This window comes from Aythya marila (genome assembly GCF_965140915.1).
Source record: "Aythya marila genome assembly, chromosome: 15".
In the NCBI taxonomy this organism is placed as follows: domain Eukaryota; kingdom Metazoa; phylum Chordata; class Aves; order Anseriformes; family Anatidae; genus Aythya; species Aythya marila.
In genome coordinates this window covers 9,668,082-9,688,328 of record NC_139056.1, presented here as the reverse complement: position 1 = coordinate 9,688,328, position 20,247 = coordinate 9,668,082, and the positions used below count along the sequence as shown (strand labels likewise).

At 43.3% G+C, this 20,247-nt stretch overlaps 1 protein-coding gene across 9 annotated transcripts in view; it reads left to right on the top strand.

Annotated features, from left to right (window-relative positions):
• The window catches only part of DCUN1D3 (defective in cullin neddylation 1 domain containing 3), a 26,050-nt gene extending 5,871 nt beyond the window's left edge, over positions 1-20,179 (top strand). For 2 of the 9 annotated variants that reach the window (XM_082772741.1, XM_082772743.1), the window contains exons 2-4: positions 4,209-4,285; positions 9,355-9,887; positions 11,733-20,179. In XM_082772741.1, coding sequence (XP_082628867.1) covers positions 9,457-9,887; positions 11,733-12,225 — 924 coding nt within the window. In that variant the 5' untranslated portion in view covers positions 4,209-4,285; positions 9,355-9,456 and the 3' untranslated portion in view covers positions 12,226-20,179. Of the gene's footprint in view, positions 1-2,476; positions 2,627-4,208; positions 4,286-4,413; positions 4,495-8,311; positions 8,385-8,408; positions 8,886-9,354; positions 9,888-11,732 lie in introns of those variants that run through there. The other 7 variants (XM_082772748.1, XM_082772747.1, XM_082772745.1 and 4 more) reach the window with 6 other exon arrangements.
• The last annotated feature ends 68 nt before the right edge of the window (positions 20,180-20,247 follow it).

The window sequence follows — 20,247 nt, the reverse complement described above, 5'->3', positions numbered from 1 at the left end:
GGCAAGGAAGCAAGGGGAGGTTGACGGGTTTCAGTAGATGGATATGAACAGCTCAGTGACTCAATCTTTTGGTTTTTGAAATTGGTAGATTCAAACTTCCCAGGTTTGAGTTACTTGCAGCAGAATAAATGAGTTTGCTTGTGTAGAAGTATGTAAAGTTTGTACTAGGTGGGAAGTTGGATGGAATCTGCTCTGGGTTCAGCTTTCCTGAAAGTTGGTGGTGTCGCCTCAAGTGGCCACATCCTTTGTCTCAACTTCCCCACTGCGTGTTGTCTTGCTCATAGCCTAAATAGGCTCCTAAAAACAAGTACTGCTGCTCTGTAAATTAGTTCATTAACTTATTTACATTGCAGAAGCACCTGGAGGCACCCTTCCAAGATTATGCACTATTTAACTAACTGGACTTGGGTTTGCTCTGTGAAAATATAATAATCCTAACAAATCATTCCACCCACCTAATAAAATAGGATGAAGCACGTAATAGGAAAGGATTTAAAACTTTTTAATGGCGCTAAGTGGAAGAAAATGAAAAATAATCATCATGAAAGGTATTGAGTGGTTAGAGAATGTAAAAGAAAGGGAGGGATTCAAGCATGATGCACGTGTGCTTTAAAAGCTGTTTAAAGAATGTCTTCTGCAAGCAAACGTGGTGAAGTACCTTCCCCTTCTCTTTCCCTATCACTTCTCACATTATTATTCATTTTTTCTTAAGCTAACCTCATACAATTAGCTGCACACAGCGAGCTACAGATCTGAAACATCTGTCCCAGTGTTTTCAGGCTTTTCTTTTCCCCATTGTGAACATGAAATGTTTTTATGCCCTGTGTCTTAGCAGGGTGCTCCTAAAGAGAGCAGAGAGCTGGTTTCTTCTGCTCAATCTTGAACAGAAGGATCTCCGGTGATGTCTTGGGGCTGGATGTGAAGTGACAGCGCACGAGGTTGAGGTGTGGTTGTTTAAGGGGTTCTGGCCTGCATTCTGGGTGCTGTAGGGCTTGCCCAAGGCTGACTTTGGAGGCTTGCTGGGAGCTCTGGCTCTTGGCGCTGAGAGCTGGCCCTTGACTGCCGTTTAGCCCTCTGCCAGGTGGCAGCCAGAACTCTGTGTGGTCCCTATGCCTGTGTGCGTGCCTTCTGCTCTGATACACGTGTGGCTTGCAGAGGCAAACCTTGTCCAGTCTGATCACATTTCTAAATACTGTGCTTTGACTCGAAAGCCAAAAGCAAGGCATACCAGAAATGGTTTGTTAACCTGATTTGGGACAGGTCAGCAGCGTTCCCATCAGGATTCCTCCCGATCCATAACCTGGCTCTAGCTCACTGACAGGTGCTGGAGCTGCAGGAAGCCTGACAAACTCTCAATTCTTTTTTTTTTTAACTAGTTGCAGTGGGACTTTCTTGCTTTTAGACTTCCTCTTGAGTAGTTTTGCATGGAGGTCCTTCTGCAGCAGAGATGCAGAGCAGATGTGCTACAGCCTCATGCTGGTGCGCTGCTCGTTTAGGGATGTGGTGAGGGGAGTTCGGGGCTTCTGAAAAACCATCACGTGTCCATCGTGCCTGTGTCGGGGTGCTCGGGCTGAGGTAGTTTCACTGCAGGCTATGGATTGGAAAGAGCAGTTCCCATACTGTGATGGCTTTGGTAGAAGCTTTGTTCATAATTTCATGTTTACGCACCAAGTGCATCAATGCAGGACATGTGCAAAATTGATCCTGCCGAAGAAGGAGACAATATTGCTAATTCTTCACTGATTCCACATGGAAAAAAAAACAAAGAACTTTGCGTTGAGCAAGCTCACTACCAGCTCTTACTCCTTGAAAAGCAGCTGAAGACCAGTGTTGAGGCACCAGCAGCCTTGGGACTGCGGCGTTTCTGTAGCGCGATCCTCTGGGTGCTGGTGCTCAGGAGAGCGCAGCTCACAGCGGGGAGCCAGGCTCAGGTGCAGGAGGAAGGCAGGGCAGCCAAATAAGGGTCCTGGGGACACTGAGGGCTTGCTCACTGTCCCAGTGGATTCCTGCACGGGGTTGGTAACGAACGAGGGAGGCTGTTTGAGTTGCTGTAGCCTGATTCTTGTCTCGTGCCAGCCAGGGGAGATGCTGTGTGACTGCAGCACCGAGCCCTGCCTCAGGAGCCTCACCCAAGCACCAAGCTCAGACCCGTGCAGGAGAGTGGCGATGCTGCTCCCCGCCCCGCTGCATTCATCTCGCATGACTTAGGCTGGAGTCAGTCACAGCATCGCTGTACTGACCTTTAAATACAGCCTTGAAGAGCTAGTTGTGTGTTTTTAACGAACTCGTGCTAACTTTTTATTCCGCGCCCTGTAATTGTGTTGTCACAGAAGTTTAGGCTTGCTGCTTGTATTAAAAAAAAAATAAAGTGAAATGGACAGCTTGGTAGAATAAAAATTATAACAACAGAGGAAGAATTGTGGCTGGCAGTTCTGGCAGATGTTAAAATTCCTGGCTCTTGACTGTGTATCTACAGGTCAGCCAACGTGGAAACTACTTCAAACAACCTGGGAAACGTTTGGCTCTCGCGGAGTGGGGCTGAACTCCATCAGCTTCAGCTGCCTTCGAACCTGCAGTACGCGTCGGCTTCCAGTAAGGGCTGTAGTCTGCTGGAAATGTGGAATTGGTGGGTCAGAGGCATCTTCCAGAGAAATACCGATCTGTTTGAGGAGCAGTTAGTTTGTTGCATGAAGTTACCATGGCGATGCTGCTTTAAAATGAGAAGTGGGAGATGCTGCCTCTCGGCAGGCCCCTGGGGAAGGAGGCTGCATGGTGCCCTGTTCTGCCTGTCTCTCCTTTGCTCCCCAGGTGATTTATAAAAGGAATTATTTAGTTGCAGGAGGCCAAAAAAGTATTAACAGAGAGGTGCCAGATGTAGAGTTTCATTAAACTCGGGGTTTGTGGGAAGCTGCATTCACACAGAAACCTGAGTTGGTACTTGTGTTGCGCGGGGTGGCCTCTTCGGGAGGAGTGTGGTCTGAAAGAGCTGGGGGCTGCTGCTGGTATGCAGGGGGGTTCGGAGGCAGAGGGTGTGAACCCACAGGGAATGGGCTGTTTGGAATGCCAGCCTCAAAGACAGTCTAAGAAGGATTCATCGAGGTGTGTTTCTGCTCTGCAGTGTGTATTACAGCCAGAAGTACCACCCTACCATTCCTGCTGCTCTCAAAGCTTTTGGGATCCATGGCTTGCCCCTTTTATAATAGCCTTGATCTCAACTAGGTTTTATTCTTGTTTGCTCTCTTGTCATATCTGCCTATAGGACTTGAGCTTGGGGAGAACTCAGTTTATCTGGGGAATGGCACGTGCAATAAGAACCTGTCCTGTGGCTGACTTTCTCCACCCATTTCTTGCTCTGCACTGAGGAAGTCACTGAAGCTGCTAATGTTCTCCCTCGTTTCCTAGGAAGTAGGTCTCATGTAAAAAGTCAGCGTGCAGAAAGGCAGCTTTTGATCACCTGCCTGCTCCCTAGATGTACTGAGGGCTGTAAAAACAAGCCTTTTGGTGGTAGTGTGACTGAGCAGAGGAGCTTTGCTGTAGCTTTCTTGTTTTTATTTTTTTTTCCTTGGTCAGGTACAAACAGAAGTGTTGTCAAAGTGCTGTGGTTGTAGCCCATGCTGTACAAACCAGACATACCTTTGTCTGTCGTCATCTCTTCAGAGCTTCTTACTTATATTAGCAGAGCTGGGAACTTCAGAGAAGTGAAGCTGAGCCAACTGGACTGAACATGGGAAAACAAACATGGAAAAGAACGCGCTAGAGAATGAAAAGAGAGTTACTTTCTAGACCCAAATCGTGCTTTGCTAGGTAGCAGCTGTCTGGCATTCCCAGATTAAGCAGCCACTGAGCTAACATGCAGTGATAGCATGGCCTCTGGTTTGCCATGAGCGCACAAAATGAGGAATTAACTCTGCCCTGCTGAAAGCCATAAAGCTGTCCGGAAGTGTGTGTTTGCTTTTAACAAACATTTGAACTTGTCCGTTATATTCTGTACCTGATCTGTGCTTTCAGTAATAACACATAGCAGCATTAATGTTACTTAGTAAGTCCAAAAGTGAGGTGGTTTTGTAAAACGACTCTCTTAACAAACGGAATTGGGCTCTACAAGGCTTTAGTGAATGCATAGTCACTACTGAGCAATTTGGTGTCTTTTATGATTTTTGTAGTCTCTTCTGAATGTAAAGACTTGTGCGGTCCTTTTGTTTTTACAGTGTTCCATGTGGAACCCAGGGAACCTGAAGGAGGCTGCAAAAGCTAGTGGAATGATTCCCTGTGTAGCTGAAGCTATGTAAGTAGATGTTTGCTTACAAGGTCACTGGCACAGCATCAACTGTTAGAACAGCGATTGCTTCTGGTTCAGCAGTTGCAATGATCCTCTTGTGCCTCCCCTATGGAAAGCTTTGTGTGTCTATTCAGAGCTGGAGAAAGATGGGGCACCCATGATATCGTTCCCTACGCTCTGCTATTTTAGAAGTCATGCCTCCTTGCCCACAAAAGGTAAATAACACACAGTGAAATTCTGTGAAACTCTTACAGGCTCTGCCTGATTGTTTGCAAAAAGTTGAGGCTTGGTTAAACTCTGGCAAATGTCTTTGCCTTAGCTACTGAAACCCTACTTGGGAAGGGATTTAATGTGTGGCTGAGCTGTGTCCCCTTTTGTTATGCAGTTTCATAATCCTGTCTTTGAAGTCTTCTTGAATGTATGTTTTTTTTCCTGCTTCTTGATACTTTATACTTCTTGAAACTTGTTGTAAATACCTTGTGATGCAACCCTGTATTAAACAGCATAATGCTTGGCTGTGTTTTGTTATTCTCTGGACATAACCGATAATTTCTATTACTACAATAATGTTAGTCATTGAAGAAAAATACTGTGTAACTTAAATATCCCCTTCACATTTTCACTTCTGCTAACTCTCCCCCACTGCAGTTCTGGTGTTTTCAGTTGAGCCACGGCGTGCTGCGTGTGACAGGGTTGGTACTGAGTCACTTTGTTGTGCTCCCTTCACACTTTGGGTTACGTCTGATCTGGACACTTCAAAACACTGGATAAAAACCAATTGCTTTGCAGCACTTGAAAAAAGAAAAAGAAAGAAAAAAAGAACAAAAACAAACAACCCAAGCATTAGCAAGGTCTCTCCCATCTTCTCTAGATTTTGTGTTTAATGTGTTGGGTGATACAGTTGTACATACCCTTTGTTCTCGGAGGGTGGCTTTCCTTTAGCTGGCGGCAGTTACCAGCACTAGTCTTCCTGTGTTTCCAGTTGCTTACTCCCTTCTAGAAAGGAATAGAGAACATCATTGTTGATCTCTGCTTAGCAGTTCCTGTTCTGGGGAAGATGGCCTCATGGGCATCTCGGTGATTCATATTTACTGTAGGTTATTACTCAATACTTGTCTGAGTAACCAGACTTCTCTGGGAGTACTGCATCCTGTAGCACTGAGTGTGTTCCAGTGCTAGCCCTGGATTTTGATCTTTATTACGAGAATGGCAAAACTGCCAGTCAGTGCTGCCTTTTTTTGTCTCACTGACAAGTTGTATAAGCATGTTACAGTAATTTTGCTCTTAAGAACTGATTGTTTTGGGAATTGGTGCTTTGCCACCAGTCCAGTATAACCTTTGTATCACATAACAAAAGAACTTTATACTTGAAGTTCCCAATCCAGCTGGGAGAAATATGTCTGCACGTCCTTGTGCTAACTTCAGCATAATCGGTGTGACCTAGACGTGACATTTGCTTTGCTCTACAGTTAAATGAGTAGCTCTGTTCACTTTCAGGAAAGTGCTTTTTTTTTTTTTTTTAAATGCTTGTTGAACACTGAGTTCCGTGCAGCTCCCGATGCTGCAATCAGATCCTTTCTCCATCCTTCCTTAACAAAAGGTTTGAGTTCTCCCACTTGTTTCTATCTCCTTCCGAGGCTCTTACTGCTTTCATGGCTTGAAACCTAAGTCATGTAGGAAGCGGAGGTGACTAGTAAGTGAAGTGGATCCAGCACAGCGAAAGCATTTTATAAAAGGGTAACTGATGGAGCGCCAAAAGACTTGTCTCTTACAAATCCAGATAATCTGACAAAGTGCCAGCGGATGCACCGTGACTTTTTTTTAGCTGTTTTTGCTATTTTGGGTGTGGAGTGCTTCAAAGTACACATGGCACATGGCATCAAGTTTCAGGTAGTAGAAAACTGAGGAATTGCAGCAACTGTACTTGCGTTTCTTCTGGTGTGTTTGATGAGCAGGATTGTGCTGTGTAAATCCCAGTCAGGCAGAGGAAGGGAGAATCTCCATCACTTCAAGAAAGAGCGATGCTAGCAGGGCTCTGACAGTGGCAGCTCAGGAGCAGCAGCAGCCTCTGTAAGGCAGGTATGCTGGGGTATAGGAAACTTGTCTGTTTAGAAGGGTGCACTGCAGGGGACTTGCTTAACTCGCAGTCCCTGAGTTCATGTTATTGTATTCTCCAGTGGGTTTCAGAAAGAGCAATGAGGACACTTCCTCAAGTATGGGTGTTAATGCTGGCTGACCTCCCCTCTGTCTTCTCATGGCAGCAAATGACAGCAAAACTCCTGTTTCATCATGCTGATGGTGTCACTTAGTAGATTTTAATGTTAGATTATTGTTATTAATACAAGCTGTTGTTAGGAAGCATGGCAGCATGAATCACTTTTGTTAGGCAAGTGTGTGGACAGAGCTTGTAAGTTAGTTTTGCAAACGGTTTTTCTTTTTTCAGATTTAAATCTGGATTACTAAAGTGAATTGGCTTAATCTACCCATTGTGCTGCATGCGATTTGACATCTACCAGCTGCTTTAGAAGAAAGTACCATTTATTAATAGGCAGCTCTTCTTTAACCTGCCCATAGGGAAAAGCTGTTCCTAATCCACAACAGCTAGCAATTGCTGTTATATATGACCAGAAAATTTCATAAACTGTGTAAACTCTGCTTTAAGCTCTATAGCTACTTTTTAGATTTTTTTAATCAATTTTTTTACTTGCAGGCTGCACTTTAAAGAAAAACTTAGCCAAATTAGTGCCAGTTGCCTTTGAGAAGCTGATGGAAGAGCAAGAGTTAGTGTATACTTAGCACTTGAATGCTGATTAATTTAAAGAAAAAAGAAGGAAGGCTGATATGCCTAATAATATCCTATTTTGTTTTGGTGTAATGAAGAAATGACTGGTGCAGACTGAAGAAGGCAATGTTCCTCAGACATAATGATAGCAAGGAACCAGTGCCAGGCTGCGCTCCGCAACTCATAGAGTTGCGAAATGCTGAAGAACTGGGAAATTCTTATGGGTTAGGTGAACATGCATGTTTTAATGAATCATATGAATACAAATGAATAAGAAATTATTCTCGACTAAGTTAGATTGAACTTTATTTGCCTATAAAAATCGTGTTACAAAGTTCATCTTTAAAGCAAGTTTATGAGAGCATGTGCCAGGTGTCTGTTTCTACCTGTTGCTTTAAAAAAAATAAATTCAAAGTGATTTTCTGCAATTGCAGAGTTGTTAAATAACTTTTTTTTTAAAGTAGATTTCTAATGTCAGGTTAGGAAAATGCATACTTCTTCCCCAGTTCTGCCCTCTGTTGCTCTGTTTTTTTTCCCTCCCTTCTTCCCATTTCCATGCTCTCTGCAAAGTGACTTCAGATTATACCTGTGGATTGAGTGAAGCCTGTGACACTGACTTGGATGCTGTCAATAAAACAAGTAGTGTAGACTGTACGAGTGTAGCTATTCTAAGAGAAGCATTGGTTTAAACTGCAGATTCATACTTGAAAACTTTAAAAAAAAAAAAAAAATAAATTATAGAGAGCCATGTAGTCCATTGTAAGTTGTTTTTTGTTGTTGTTGATTTTTTGAGGGATTTCTATGATTTAGTTTGCAGTTACAGAGTTTGTTGTACGAGGAAATTACTTGATAGAGTTGTAGCTTTTGGGTTATTAACTTCAAAAAATAATTAAAAAAAAAAAAAAAAAAAGAGGGGCTGGGAAGCCAGGTGGTTGAAACCAGCATCTTGACAGTTGGAGTTGTACAGACAAAAGGAATCCTTTTTGGTCATGAAACTGCTTAAGTGCCATTTTGCCAAAATAGGTATGATGGCTGAGAGAAGATGTATGCTTGTAGTCATAATTTCTGGAGAATTCATCTATTCTTGGCGCTCTTGTCCCAGATTGGCTTACAGCTTTAAATACAAAGTTCAGTCTCTGCGGAGTTTTCCCCAAGAAAGAATACAGAAAGACTGTCAGGACATCTGTTTTCTTCCTTTATATTTAGTTTTTATCTCTTTTCTTTTCTTGTTCTAATCTGTAACCTGGAAGCAATAAACAAAAAGACGAAGCAAATCCAATTTTATGTTGGAGGCTTTTTCCTAACTGACAGCAGAGATGAAATGTGAGTAAATGGGTAAAGGAGGGCTGTGATAAGCAACTTCTTTCCTGGAGTTGATGTTTCTAAGAAATGGACTGTCTGTGGCATGGCTGCGTGCTGATAGCATGGTGTCAGAGAGTTTGCTTGGGTTTAGGGGGATAACCTGGAGTCTGTTTCCCGTGGGTGAAATACCTTTTCCAAATATGCAATGTTTTAGCATTATGATTTATAACAACAGTATGAAGAAATCATTTTGGCATTTTAATTTGGATTTTAAAAACTGAACTAGAATTACTACTATTTATCTGTGCATATGCCTGTCTGGACAGTTTAATTAAAAAGGCCCCCTCCCCTTGTCTGTCTCATTACCTGGGGGAAGAGCCCACTGAAACAATGAATAATTACTTGAAAACCAAGCAAGTGCTACCTTTTTTCTGCAAGCATGTTCTTTTTGTTTCCAGAACGAAAAGCTGGATTCCCAACTCTGTTAAAAACAAAACAAAAACTTGTGCTGCTTTGCTAAAGGTACACTTCTAGCTCGAGTCTGTCAGGTTGTCTCATCGCTGTCCCTGTGTTTCCCCCACCCAGTGCTTTGTTTCAGTGTTTTGTATTCTATAAATAAAACACGGGTATACTTTTTTAAAACCATTTCCTTTAGAGTATTTCTGGGTTAGAGTAGTCTGTCTTGATGAAGTCTGTACATGAATCAACCTCTTTGTAACCTATGTTGCAGTAAGAATTTTAGGAATTTCCTTTATTAGGGCCCATTAGTATACTGCAACCACTGAGTGAGCTGCATTGATTTCTAGGTGAAGCAGCCTGAAATTGCCTGAAATTTACAGCATGTGCCAACTTTCCGTACACTGCTCCTTTTCAGTATGCAAAACTTAAATATCCTGAAGTCTGTCTCTTACTGGTGAATGTTATCCCACATTTAATACTTACAATTTTCTTTGTGGAGAAGCAGCTATTTCACTCTGAAACTGTTTTTCAGGTTAGTTGACTGCCGCTAATGGCATGGTGAAATGTGTTGAAGAGCAGCTGCGAGGGTGTCCGACAGCAAGGGGACTGCTCTAGAAGCTGGGCTTGCAACATCATGGGCCAGTGTGTCACAAAGTGTAAGAATCCTTCGTCCACCCTTGGCAGCAAAAATGGGGAAAGGGAATCTGGCAGCAAGTCGCACAGTAAGAGAAGCGCAGTCCACAAAGACGACCACACTTCAGCTTGTGGGAAGTCTTCAGGAGATATTCTTGTGAACGGGACAAAGAAAGCGGACACTGCTGTCGAGTCTAGCCAGCCTTCAACGTTTCCTGGGGATACAAAGAAAGACTCTGTTTCCAGTGCGGAAGAATCTTCACTCCAAAGGATTGGAGAGTTATTTAGGAGATACAAGGATGAACGGGAGGATGCCATACTAGAAGAAGGAATGGAACGATTTTGCAATGACCTCTGCGTTGATCCCACTGAATTTAAAGTGCTAGTTTTGGCTTGGAAATTCCAGGCTGCTACCATGTGCAAATTTACAAGGTTAGTTCTTGTAGAACTTGTAATTATTTTCATATGTTAAAGTATATCCTGTCATCTGTATGTCAGAGACAGCCTCATTAACTTCACTTAGTTATTTTTTCTAACACGTGCATGTTGATCAAATTAATTCCTGCTGCTGAAGAAGAAAGCTTTGTGTTGTCCTCTTCTTTTCCCCTCACAGTGGGTTTCAGAGCTGAAAATGTTTTTGGACATTATGCTGCTAATGACAGACAGCGTAGTGGTGTTCTGAATGGATGTTAGTTTATTCTCGACTTACAAAACCAGTTTTTCTGTATCCGCCATGGTCTTAATGATAAGATTGGACACTGAAAATCATTTTTGCTTTAAAACAATGTGAGATTCCTTAGTAATTGCTACTAACTGTGTTATCATTATGTGAAGAATGTAAAGCAGACTCCTTGCTAAGAATCATTCTTGCCCAACCAGTGTTACATGTAATGTCTTTTTCCAAGGTTAATTCTCCTAAAGCACAGAGAAATGTTTCTGTGGTGGCTGGCAAGTGACTGGTATTTGAAGAGCTGTCTGTTGTTCTGGAAAAAGTTGTCAGTTAGCAGGCTCCTAGCATCAAGAATGCTATAGGAAGTGACAGAACAGCTAAAACTTTGCAGCAATCCTCTGCACCCCTCCAACACGACTACCCATCAGTCCCATCAGTCAATCCAGAGTGCTTTGAGTAATAACTATTTTTATTCAGCCATAACTTTCAAAGTTACTTTGGTGTTCTGAGCCTTAAACCGAGCCTCTGTGTCTGAACACAGCTTCCCTGCGTCTGCAGAGGTGGTGTGGGTGTGTGTCATGTAGATGAGTTACTCTGGGATGCCAACAGAGATTTGTTAGGGGCTGAAGGAGCAGGTACCTGCTAATGTGGTAAAGGAGTCGCAAAGAATGGCTATGATTTTGCACAGCTGCATGGTTTTCATTGATGTTTTGATTTTCTTGGAGAGATGGCAATGCCAGTGGTGAGAGGGTACTTTTGTTCAGTGGCCTGCTCCATGGTACTGGTGCAGGTTGAGTTCCATCACAGAAGGCAAGGCAGTCCCATGATCTGAGCTCTGTGCTCTCCTGTCTTCCCTCCAGCCCATCCTGCAGCAGAGTCCGTGGTGTCGTTTAATATGGCTGGTCGCTGTACTGCAGTGCTTGAACATGAGCATCGGATAAATCTTTTAGCCACCTACACCTAACGGCCAGCTTACTGGGGGGCTTCCTGAAGCACTGCTTTTGAAGCAGTTTGTATGTTGCCCTGTAGCCTGTGTTACGTGGTGCTGTGCTCTCTCAGCATGTGCCTCCACAGTTGGCACCCCTTTTGTTCTGCAGCACAGAAGAGCAACCAAACTCTGAAGGAAAGCCCCCCCGAACTACTCTTTCCCTTGCAAACAGCTCATCCAGAGCATGGCACTTAGGCATAGGTGGTATGGTATCAAGCTGTTTTGTATGGAGTGCCTCAGAGAGCAAATGGTGTTCTCCAATGCGTTCAGCATTTTTTCTGTGGTAGATTTCGTGTTTGTGGGTTTGTCTGTTTTTCTGTGAAAGGCACTGGGTATGGTAGTATGGAGCAGTCAGAAAGCCGTCACAGCAAAGTTTTTCAGACTCTAGTGGTGGCCCAGCTAGGCCAGTGTGCGTGTTGTGAATGTGTTCTGAGCCAGCAGAGGCCTTTTGAGAACGTCTCTTTCCTGTAGCTGTTGTTACCAAGCGTTTTGTGCCACCTTGCTGGCAGCTGCCGTGTGTGTTGAGGTAACTCTTTCCCTGTGGTGTATCCGAGCGGAGATGGGAGGCACTTGGCACATGAGAGGCGTTCGCACTAATTTCTCTTCTCTTGCTTAATAGGAAGGAGTTTTTTGAAGGCTGCAAAGCAATAAATGCGGACAGCATTGATGGCATTTGTGCAAGGTTCCCCAGCCTCTTAAACGAAGCCAAGCAGGAAGATAAATTTAAGGATCTCTACCGTTTCACCTTTCAGTTTGGCCTGGACTCTGAGGAAGGACAGAGGTCGCTACATCGGGAAATAGCCATTGCCCTTTGGAAATTAGTCTTCACCCAAAACAAACCCCCCATTTTGGACCAGTGGATACACTTCCTAGTCGAGAACCCCTCAGGAATCAAGGGAATCTCCCGGGACACGTGGAACATGTTTTTAAATTTTACTCAGGTGATTGGACCAGACCTTAGCAACTACAGTGAAGACGAGGCGTGGCCGAGTCTCTTTGATACCTTTGTGGAGTGGGAAATGGAGCGAAGGAAAAAGGAAGAGGAAACCAAATGTATTGCATCTTCAGACACAGAGGGTCTGTGTACAGAAGAACAGACTTACAGCATTTAAGCAGTGGTGACAAAAGCAACCTGTTGCCCTTCATGAAATGTAAACTCTGGATGTTTCTGGAGATTACCAAGGCTCCAGATCTTTTCTACTTTACACCTTTTTCTGCCTTGTATTTGAAAGGGCTCTAAAATGCTGTATCATGTTTTAGGCACTTTCTTAATTTTGGTTATTCCTTTTACTCTTGCCCTGAAATATTTGACTCTGGCTACAAGTTAAGCATTTTTGGTTTCTTTTAAGACTTCAGATTAGTATAAGTAAGTCTGATATTTCTTGCACAATGTAGATCTTTTTAGTTAGGTTAAATTAACATTGCTAAATTATACAGTGCCAGATTAAGTTTTTCATACTACATCTGTCAGGGCAGGTTTGTACTGTGTGTAGTGCTGTTTACATTGTTGAAATTTTAGGCTGTAATAATTTTAAGGTTTTATACCAAGACGAATAGCAGTGTTAACTATAAACGCATTAATCCCCTGGTAATAAGGCTCTTAAAAAAAAAAAAAAAGAAAAAAATTCCAACATAAGCAACAGCTTTTTGTAATATGGCTAATTCCCACTTCAAGCTAACTCTCAGCGTTTGAGTCCAGATCATTCCTTTTTTTCAGAGTTTCAAACTAAATGTTGGGATTGTTTTATAAAATTACTGTACCTGTCAGTCAACTGAGTGGTAGATGATGATTTGTATCTAAATCTCTTATACAACACATAATAAAAGAGCAGTACTACCTCAGTTTTATTGAAAGTGGACTTCTTGATGGAATTCCATTTTCTCTGGAAGTTGTATTTTTGTGGTTACACGAGAATATTTTTACTTGACTAAAAGAACCAAAGGTTCTGCTTCTTAAGTTTGTTAAACATTGACAGAAGCAACACACAAGCCCTAAGTCTTCAAGGAAAACTGTGGTATAATTCTGCTTTAATTTGTTTGATTTATACCTAAAGTATTATCTTACTTGTCTGGCAAGCACAGTACTTCTATGTAAGGAACTATCTTTTGCATTAATATTGATGAACCGATTTTTTTAAACCTCTGTTTAATTGCTAAATCGCAGTTAATACTCCACACTTGCTGGAGCAACAATATCGGCATCTGATGACAAAGTGAATTCTTAATGTGTTCTTAATGACAACAGTGTAGATGAGTCATTTTTAGACTGATTTGATAATATTTGGATAGGAGTCAATTATTTTACAATACCTGTATTGGGACTATTTGCCTGTTGAAACTGTTGTGACTTAAAGGGAGTTTTATTAACACTGGTTGAAATTTTTTTGGTTATTGATGCTACCTTTTTTAATTTTAGTATGTCAACATTTTTACACGTTTTGGTAAAAGAGATGATTGCCAAGGCTTTCTATTAAGCTAAGTATCAAATTCATTAAGCCAATACACTTCCATTATACGCCCTTTCTTTTCAGAGCTGTATTTCAGGATCATAAAATGACTTCAGTTAAAAAAAAAAAAAAAAAAAAAAAAAAAAAAAAACACAAAAGCAAACAAAAAAAAAACATAGCATCTAGTGGCTTTTGTAAGGGTTTTAAAGCTAAAGGAAATCACAATTTTAAGTGGTGAGCATGTCCTTGGATCCCAGATAGCAGGCTTTGCACCTTGCGGTGCCCCAGAGGGGTCAGCAGAGAGGAGAATCTCCTGAAGCCTGGCGCTGGCTCTGCTGGTGCACGGCCTGTGCAGTAGTGTGGGTCTGAGGTCGTAGATCAGTCACAAACCACGGCTGTCTAAAACTACATAAAAACCAACCTGCAAGCTGCAGACAGCATCTCTTTCACCTAGTAAAAGGAGAATATGGTCCATGCTGTTTTTGGAAGCTCTTTTTGGGAGATGTGTTTAAGCTGTGGAAAACAAAGCTAGTTCTAGCTGAGTGTTCCTTGGCAAGAGGGAAGCCCTGATCTTGGTTTATTGTAGGCAACTGTGCCCAAAGCTTTGTCCCTGCTACTATCATCTTCCAAGCTACCATGGCACAAGCGCTATTTGGCAGGAAAATCTTTGGCAAAACAGGCCGTAGCACTTGTGCTGGTATAATTGAATTTATGGTGAGACTTCTGCTGGTGCTGTTATTTAATTAAAAAAAAGAAAAAAATAATCTCCAACAGAGGCTGCTTTGTTAGCAAGAGTTCCAGATGGAGACCTGATTTGACAGTAAATGACTGTATTAAGTTTGAGACTACTCATTCATTCAGCTATTAAATGCTTTGTTCATCACTTCATCTTTTTCCTAAAGGGAATTTTAAACTGTTCAGTGTGTGACAACTAACTGGTTAAACGGATACCCAGTGCATGTGGCAGTGGCTGCTACTGAGCTGTCTCTGAATTGTAGCAGCTCCAAAGGATCGGGGCTTGAGACCTTTAAGGCAGGCGTTTGTCTGGCCTGAATGTGGATTGCAGTAAGGAAATGAACTGATAGCATGGCGAGGTTTAGACATTTTAGTGCAGCAAACATAATGCAGTTTCTTTTTCAGGACAGTGGTGGTGAATATACGGAAGGGAAAGTTTCCTTTCCCTTTGGAGGAAGGACGCCCGCCTCTCAGCAGCTCCTGCCCCGTGCTTTCAGTCCGAGAGGAAAGCCTTGCTCCTGTGCTGCTCTTCCAGCCCAGCAGGAGCAACTCCAGCCTGTTGGGTAAAATACGTGCAAAAATAGCCAAAATATCTACCTGGTAACAAACCATTTTTTTTCAGTCTAACCTCATTATTTACAGTACAGTTACAGAACACAAGCCAGGCCTGTGTCTGTTTTAAACTCCTGAGCCAGGAGCTACAGTTCAGGTGCAGCTCTGCTGCAGTAGCAAAAGTTAAAGGGCGCTGGGCCCGCGCTGCATTGCCTGGTCCGGCTGTGGTCCTGAGCTACAGCAGCCCGTGCTCTTCAGTGCCGGGGCAGTGCTGTGTTGTACGTGCTCCTGGGATGTCTTCAGCTATGTTGGAGCCTCTGAAAATTGCTTGTTTAATGGTTAAGCTGTGAATATCTGTGGAACAGGCCAAGTGCATTCTCTCTCCCTTCTCATGTAGTTTAAGTCTGTAATGTGTAGGTCACAGGACTGCAGTGAGTGGTGATGCTGAAGTCCTTGAAACCATTGGAGTTATTTAATTTTATTTTATTAGAATACACTTTGGAAAACTTGATGCATGTAGTGAATCTGCTGCAACTTGAGATAAATAACTAGGTAATTATATAGATAGTTTTAGTAATATACTGGAAAACCGGTCTGATGTCCACACCGTGGCATTTTATTGCCTTCCCTTACATGCAAAGAAATGCAACTTCTGTGAACTGTCCTCCCTGGTAGAACACTGACCGCTTGCACAGTGTTACAGTTTGCAATACCTTTAAATTTGGCTCCCAGGTTAACTGGAGGCTCAGCTGTGCCAATTCTTTGTGGGGGTGTGTTTTGGAGGTCTAGGTCTATTTATTGATTCATGTGAAGATTTGAAAGATTCTGCCTATAGTTGGCCATGAAATGTGACTGAGTAAATTAATTGACATTGAACGTTAATTATGAATTTACTTGCTGCTGGTGCTATTCCATATGGAGAACTATAGCTTTTTAATACTGTGCAATTGTAATGAAAGAACCACAGGAAAAATAAATGAAGGTGTGGCAGAGAATCAGGTAGCTTAAGCCTGTGGCAGTTCGGTCCACCCCGTGACAAGTGCCGACTTCCCGAGGCTGGCACAGCAGCTCTGCTCGTGAATCAGCCTCTGAACCACGGCAGCTTTGCAGCCAAGCACGTGTAAGCGCGTGAAAGGCGTTTCCCCTGCTCTGCTGGAGAGACGTGACTTTGGGGTTGGTGAACAGCAGCTGCCCCTCTTCTGGAGCGGCAGCCTGGCTGTCGGGGCGTCCGGGCTGCTGCAGGCAGTGGTGGCCGTGCCTGGGTGAGTGCTGGCTGACTCCCTGCGTGTCTGCCAGAGCCTGAAGAACCTGTGGGTCCCAGGACAGGTACTGCCTGTTGTCACCTGCGTCCCCAGGCAGGGCTATGCACTGACTGGTGACCTTGGTGTTTTCATGATGCTGTCAGCATGAGTATCTTCCTTATGCTTCTAAGCCTTGTTTAAAAAAAACAAAACAGCGAAGTTAAACACTGCGTAGTTAATGGCCACCTCAGCCTGACGTAATTTGTTGGCTGAGGTTACATCATTCCCATTCATTGGAAAATAATAGTCATTGTGAATTTCTGGGTCTGGCAGCCTTGTGTTCTGCAGCGTGATTTTTTTTATTTATTTATTTATTTTTGAAATCCTTGATAAATCGAGTGCCCAAATCTCAAAATGTGTGTATGTGAATTTAGCCTTTCATATTGAGAAGGAAGATGCTTAACCTGAAACTCAAAGTTCTTCAGGGTAGCATTTCAGTATAGAGCAGAACATAAATATTGAGTCGGTTTTAATTTTTTCAAATGCATACGTAGTAAGAGCTAAGTGTCTGCTTAAATTTTGTGTGCAAACCAAAACACCAGTGTTAAAATTTTCTCTCTGGACTATTGAAGATTGAATATTTCTTTTTTTGATTGTCAGCTGAAGTGACATATGTGAGATTATAACCCGGAAGGCTGTAACTGCTTCACCACGAAGTACATAGGTATCTCTACCTCTTGTTCTTAGACTTGAACAGTTTAAGGTTACCATCCTTTTCTCCCAGGATTTTATGCCTGGGTAAGTAAGATTTTTTTTAATTGACCCAAGTTAAGTATTATCTATATGCCATGCTTCTTGGTATACTGCTTAACCTGCATGCACTCTCCCCTTTGAAAAGGAGCGAAGTCAAGTTGCAAACAAGTGTCAGTCCTCCGGGTGCTAGTTTTGGAGTGCAGTAGAGTGGCTGGAGCTACACCAGGTGTGGCTCAGGGGCTTTCATGTTCCTGCTCAGGCTGCCTGCACTGACAATACATTGAAGGTGAAGCAGCTGCTCCCCAGGAGGGAGCCATGTCACTTTTTCATTTGCCCCTGAAAAACTTCAGGAACTCACCTGATGCTCTGCTGTAAGCATATTTTTCCTTTGGTGAAAAATACAATGGCTTGTTCCATGTTGTGCTGTACTGGTAACAGCCAAAAAAATTGGGGGCTGCAAAGGTGTAAGGGCAACACGCATGTGTTCCCCCCCCCCCCCCCTCTGAGGGCAGCATCTTCCTCATGATATGCTTAGAGCAGAGCTGGAGAGTTCCCAAGTGCATTGGAGATGCTGGGCTGGTTCCAGTGCTGTTTTTTCCTCATTAATGCAGTGAGGTGGTGTCTCTTCCCTGCCACCCAGCTGCACCCCTTGCTTTCCTCCCTGGAGGAGCCTACAGCACAACTGCTGTTACACAAAGCAAAATAGCTGGGCTGCAGCAGGTGCTGCCACAAGCTGCTGCTTCCAGTCTGAGGGCTGCGCTGGGCAGGGGCTGCTTGCACTATGTGTACAGGCTCGCGTTTCAGGAGCCTGAGGGACTGGAGATGATAGGTAAAAGGAGCGTGAATGTGCTGCTAACAGCTTGCCTTAAATCACTGACATTACAGCGGGCCCGCACTACTATTGCAATCCTCAGTCTTTCTGTAGTTAAATTTCTAAATGCAACAGGTTCTGGAGGTCTTACAACTTTTCTATTTTTAAAAAGCTCCTGTCTTTGCGAAATTGCACTCTTCAGATGAGCCCTTTCTGGACAACGCATCATTTTACACACAGACAAAATACCTTAGTCTCCCATGGTCGTGCTGTAGCCCCCTCCTTCCCCCCCTCCTTGTAAATTATATTTGGCCTGAAGGTTGCCTGCTGTGGAAGCAGTGTGTTTACTTGAATGTCACTGTTTTATGCAGTTACAGCTGCCGGCTCTTGCTCTTCTCTGGGCCCACGTGGCACCTCCGTGCGGTGGCAGTGGAGTTGGAGGCTGGCTGCTGGTTTTATACTTCCCCATGTAGTAAATGTTAGAGGGCTTTGCATAATAGTGCTTAATATTTTGAAGCGGTGACTTTTTAGTCCTGTTAAACAGTTATCTTAAAATATTTCTACTTTCTTATCTGCAAGTTTAACATAGTCTTTTGAAGAGGAAATGGGCTGGTAGGAGCGGCTGGGTGGCCTCATGCTGTTGGTTCCTGAATGTCTTGGGTTCCAGAAGTGGCTGCAGCGTGCAGGGTTAGGGCCTAACCCGGCGCTCTGGGGGCTGTACTGGCTGGTCTTGAGGGCATGAAGCAACCGCAAGTCATTAACAGGCTGCAGGGAGGTGACTGTCAGCATGGGCGAGCTGATGCAGCTGGATTTCTTGGAGTACTTGCTTGTGGATCTTGGCCCCAATTTAGTCCTGTCACCCCTTATGGCAGGTATGCAATTTGATGGTATATTTGCTCCCAGAGCAGTAACTAACCAAGGAAACAGTGAAAGCACACCTTTGTGCAGCTTTCATTGACCTGCATGTGACCACAGCTAGCTGACCAATCCCTCGGTTCCTCAGTAGACCCTCAAGGGTACGTAGGATCAAATCTGCTCTTCTCCGTGTCAGGAGTGATTTTTGCCTTTTCAGACTCTCCAGTAGATACTGTGTGTGATCCGATTCTGTCACGCTGGGAAACGATGAATGTATTGCTTGTCGTGGAGCAAGCCATGCTTCCTCTTCTAGACAGCACATTCCCAAGTGCTGTGTAAATGTAATGCTTGAAAATGGCTGGAGTAAATTCTGTTTCATGTAGGCCCCTTTTTGTAAAGGGATGTGGCCAAATTTGAAAAAACAAGCTAGGGACAAAGTGGGAGAAGGTCAAGATGATGCATCTATACTGAGTCCCATTTGCTTTGTTGCTTTACAGTTACTTTTTGTGTATCAAATTTTGCTCACCATTGTCTGGAACAGAATGGAAACAGCATCTTACAGAACGTGCAATCTAAGGCACAATGCAAATAGGTTGTAATAAGGAGGTTGTCTTTATTTGATAGCAATCCTGAGTGCAATGTTCTTGTCGTGTCCCTTTTGAAAAGCATTAAGTGCAGTCTGAGATTTTTCTTTACTTAAAAGCAAAGCATTGGTTTGTCCATTACTGACTTCTTGTGGAGTTTGTGCCAGATGTATATTAAATATTTTGGTGCTTTTTCTAATCCAGGCTGCCATTCATTTACCTGTGAGATTATTGTACTTCTGTATATTTAAATGACCAAGCCCTTAAAGAAAAATAACTCACCACCACCAAAACCCAACAACCTTTAGTCACCATGTATCCTTACTACAGCAGCTTTGTAATGTTCCAGAGGTTCTGGGTTTCCTGTATTCCAGTAATGTCTGAGGGAGGGTGGGGAGCAGCTAGAGAAACCTAATTCACTGGAAAGGGACCTTGCACGTTGTTCCGTGCGTTACTGAACAAATGAGTAACTTTGTGGTGTTTACATAATGACACGTTGGTGTTCACTCTTTTGTGCTGAAGCTTTGTACAAAAATGTCTTATTTAAAGCTGAAGTCCTTTTTACATTTTCAATTAAAAGGGGAAAAAATAATTATTTTTTCATGACTGTAAATAGGACTCTTGCTAGTTTTATTTGTAATACAGTTTCTCAAACAGGACTCTTGGATGCTTACTAATGCTTCTCAGTCCTTGCTGGGATGTGACCACATCATTTTTAAGTGTATGGCCTGAACCCTAGCTGCTTTTGTTGGTGTCATTCAACGCTGCAGCGCACGTGTCTACAAGGAGCTGCTGGATGTCAACAGTCTTAACAACAGGAGGGTGATCTTGCGGAGGGATGAGTGCAGAGGTCAGGTCAGGCTGCCATTCACCCCAGGGGCCAGCTCACCGAGCTGACACCGTGGTCTCTGCTGCGCTCAGGTAAGCAGCAGGGCAGGGCAGTGCGGGATGAAGGACTGGCCACCGTTCTGGTTGTATAGTGACACTGCCACCAGTGTCAGTGTACTCATGCCTGTTTGCAACAGCTAAAGCCTAAGGCTGCCAGGCTCACTTGGCCTGGATACATTATGGTTTTAAAAGGGAGGAAGGAAAAAAAAAAAAAAAAAAGGAAAAGCTGCATTCATGTTTAATAAGAGAGTTCCTTTCAGGAGTGTTG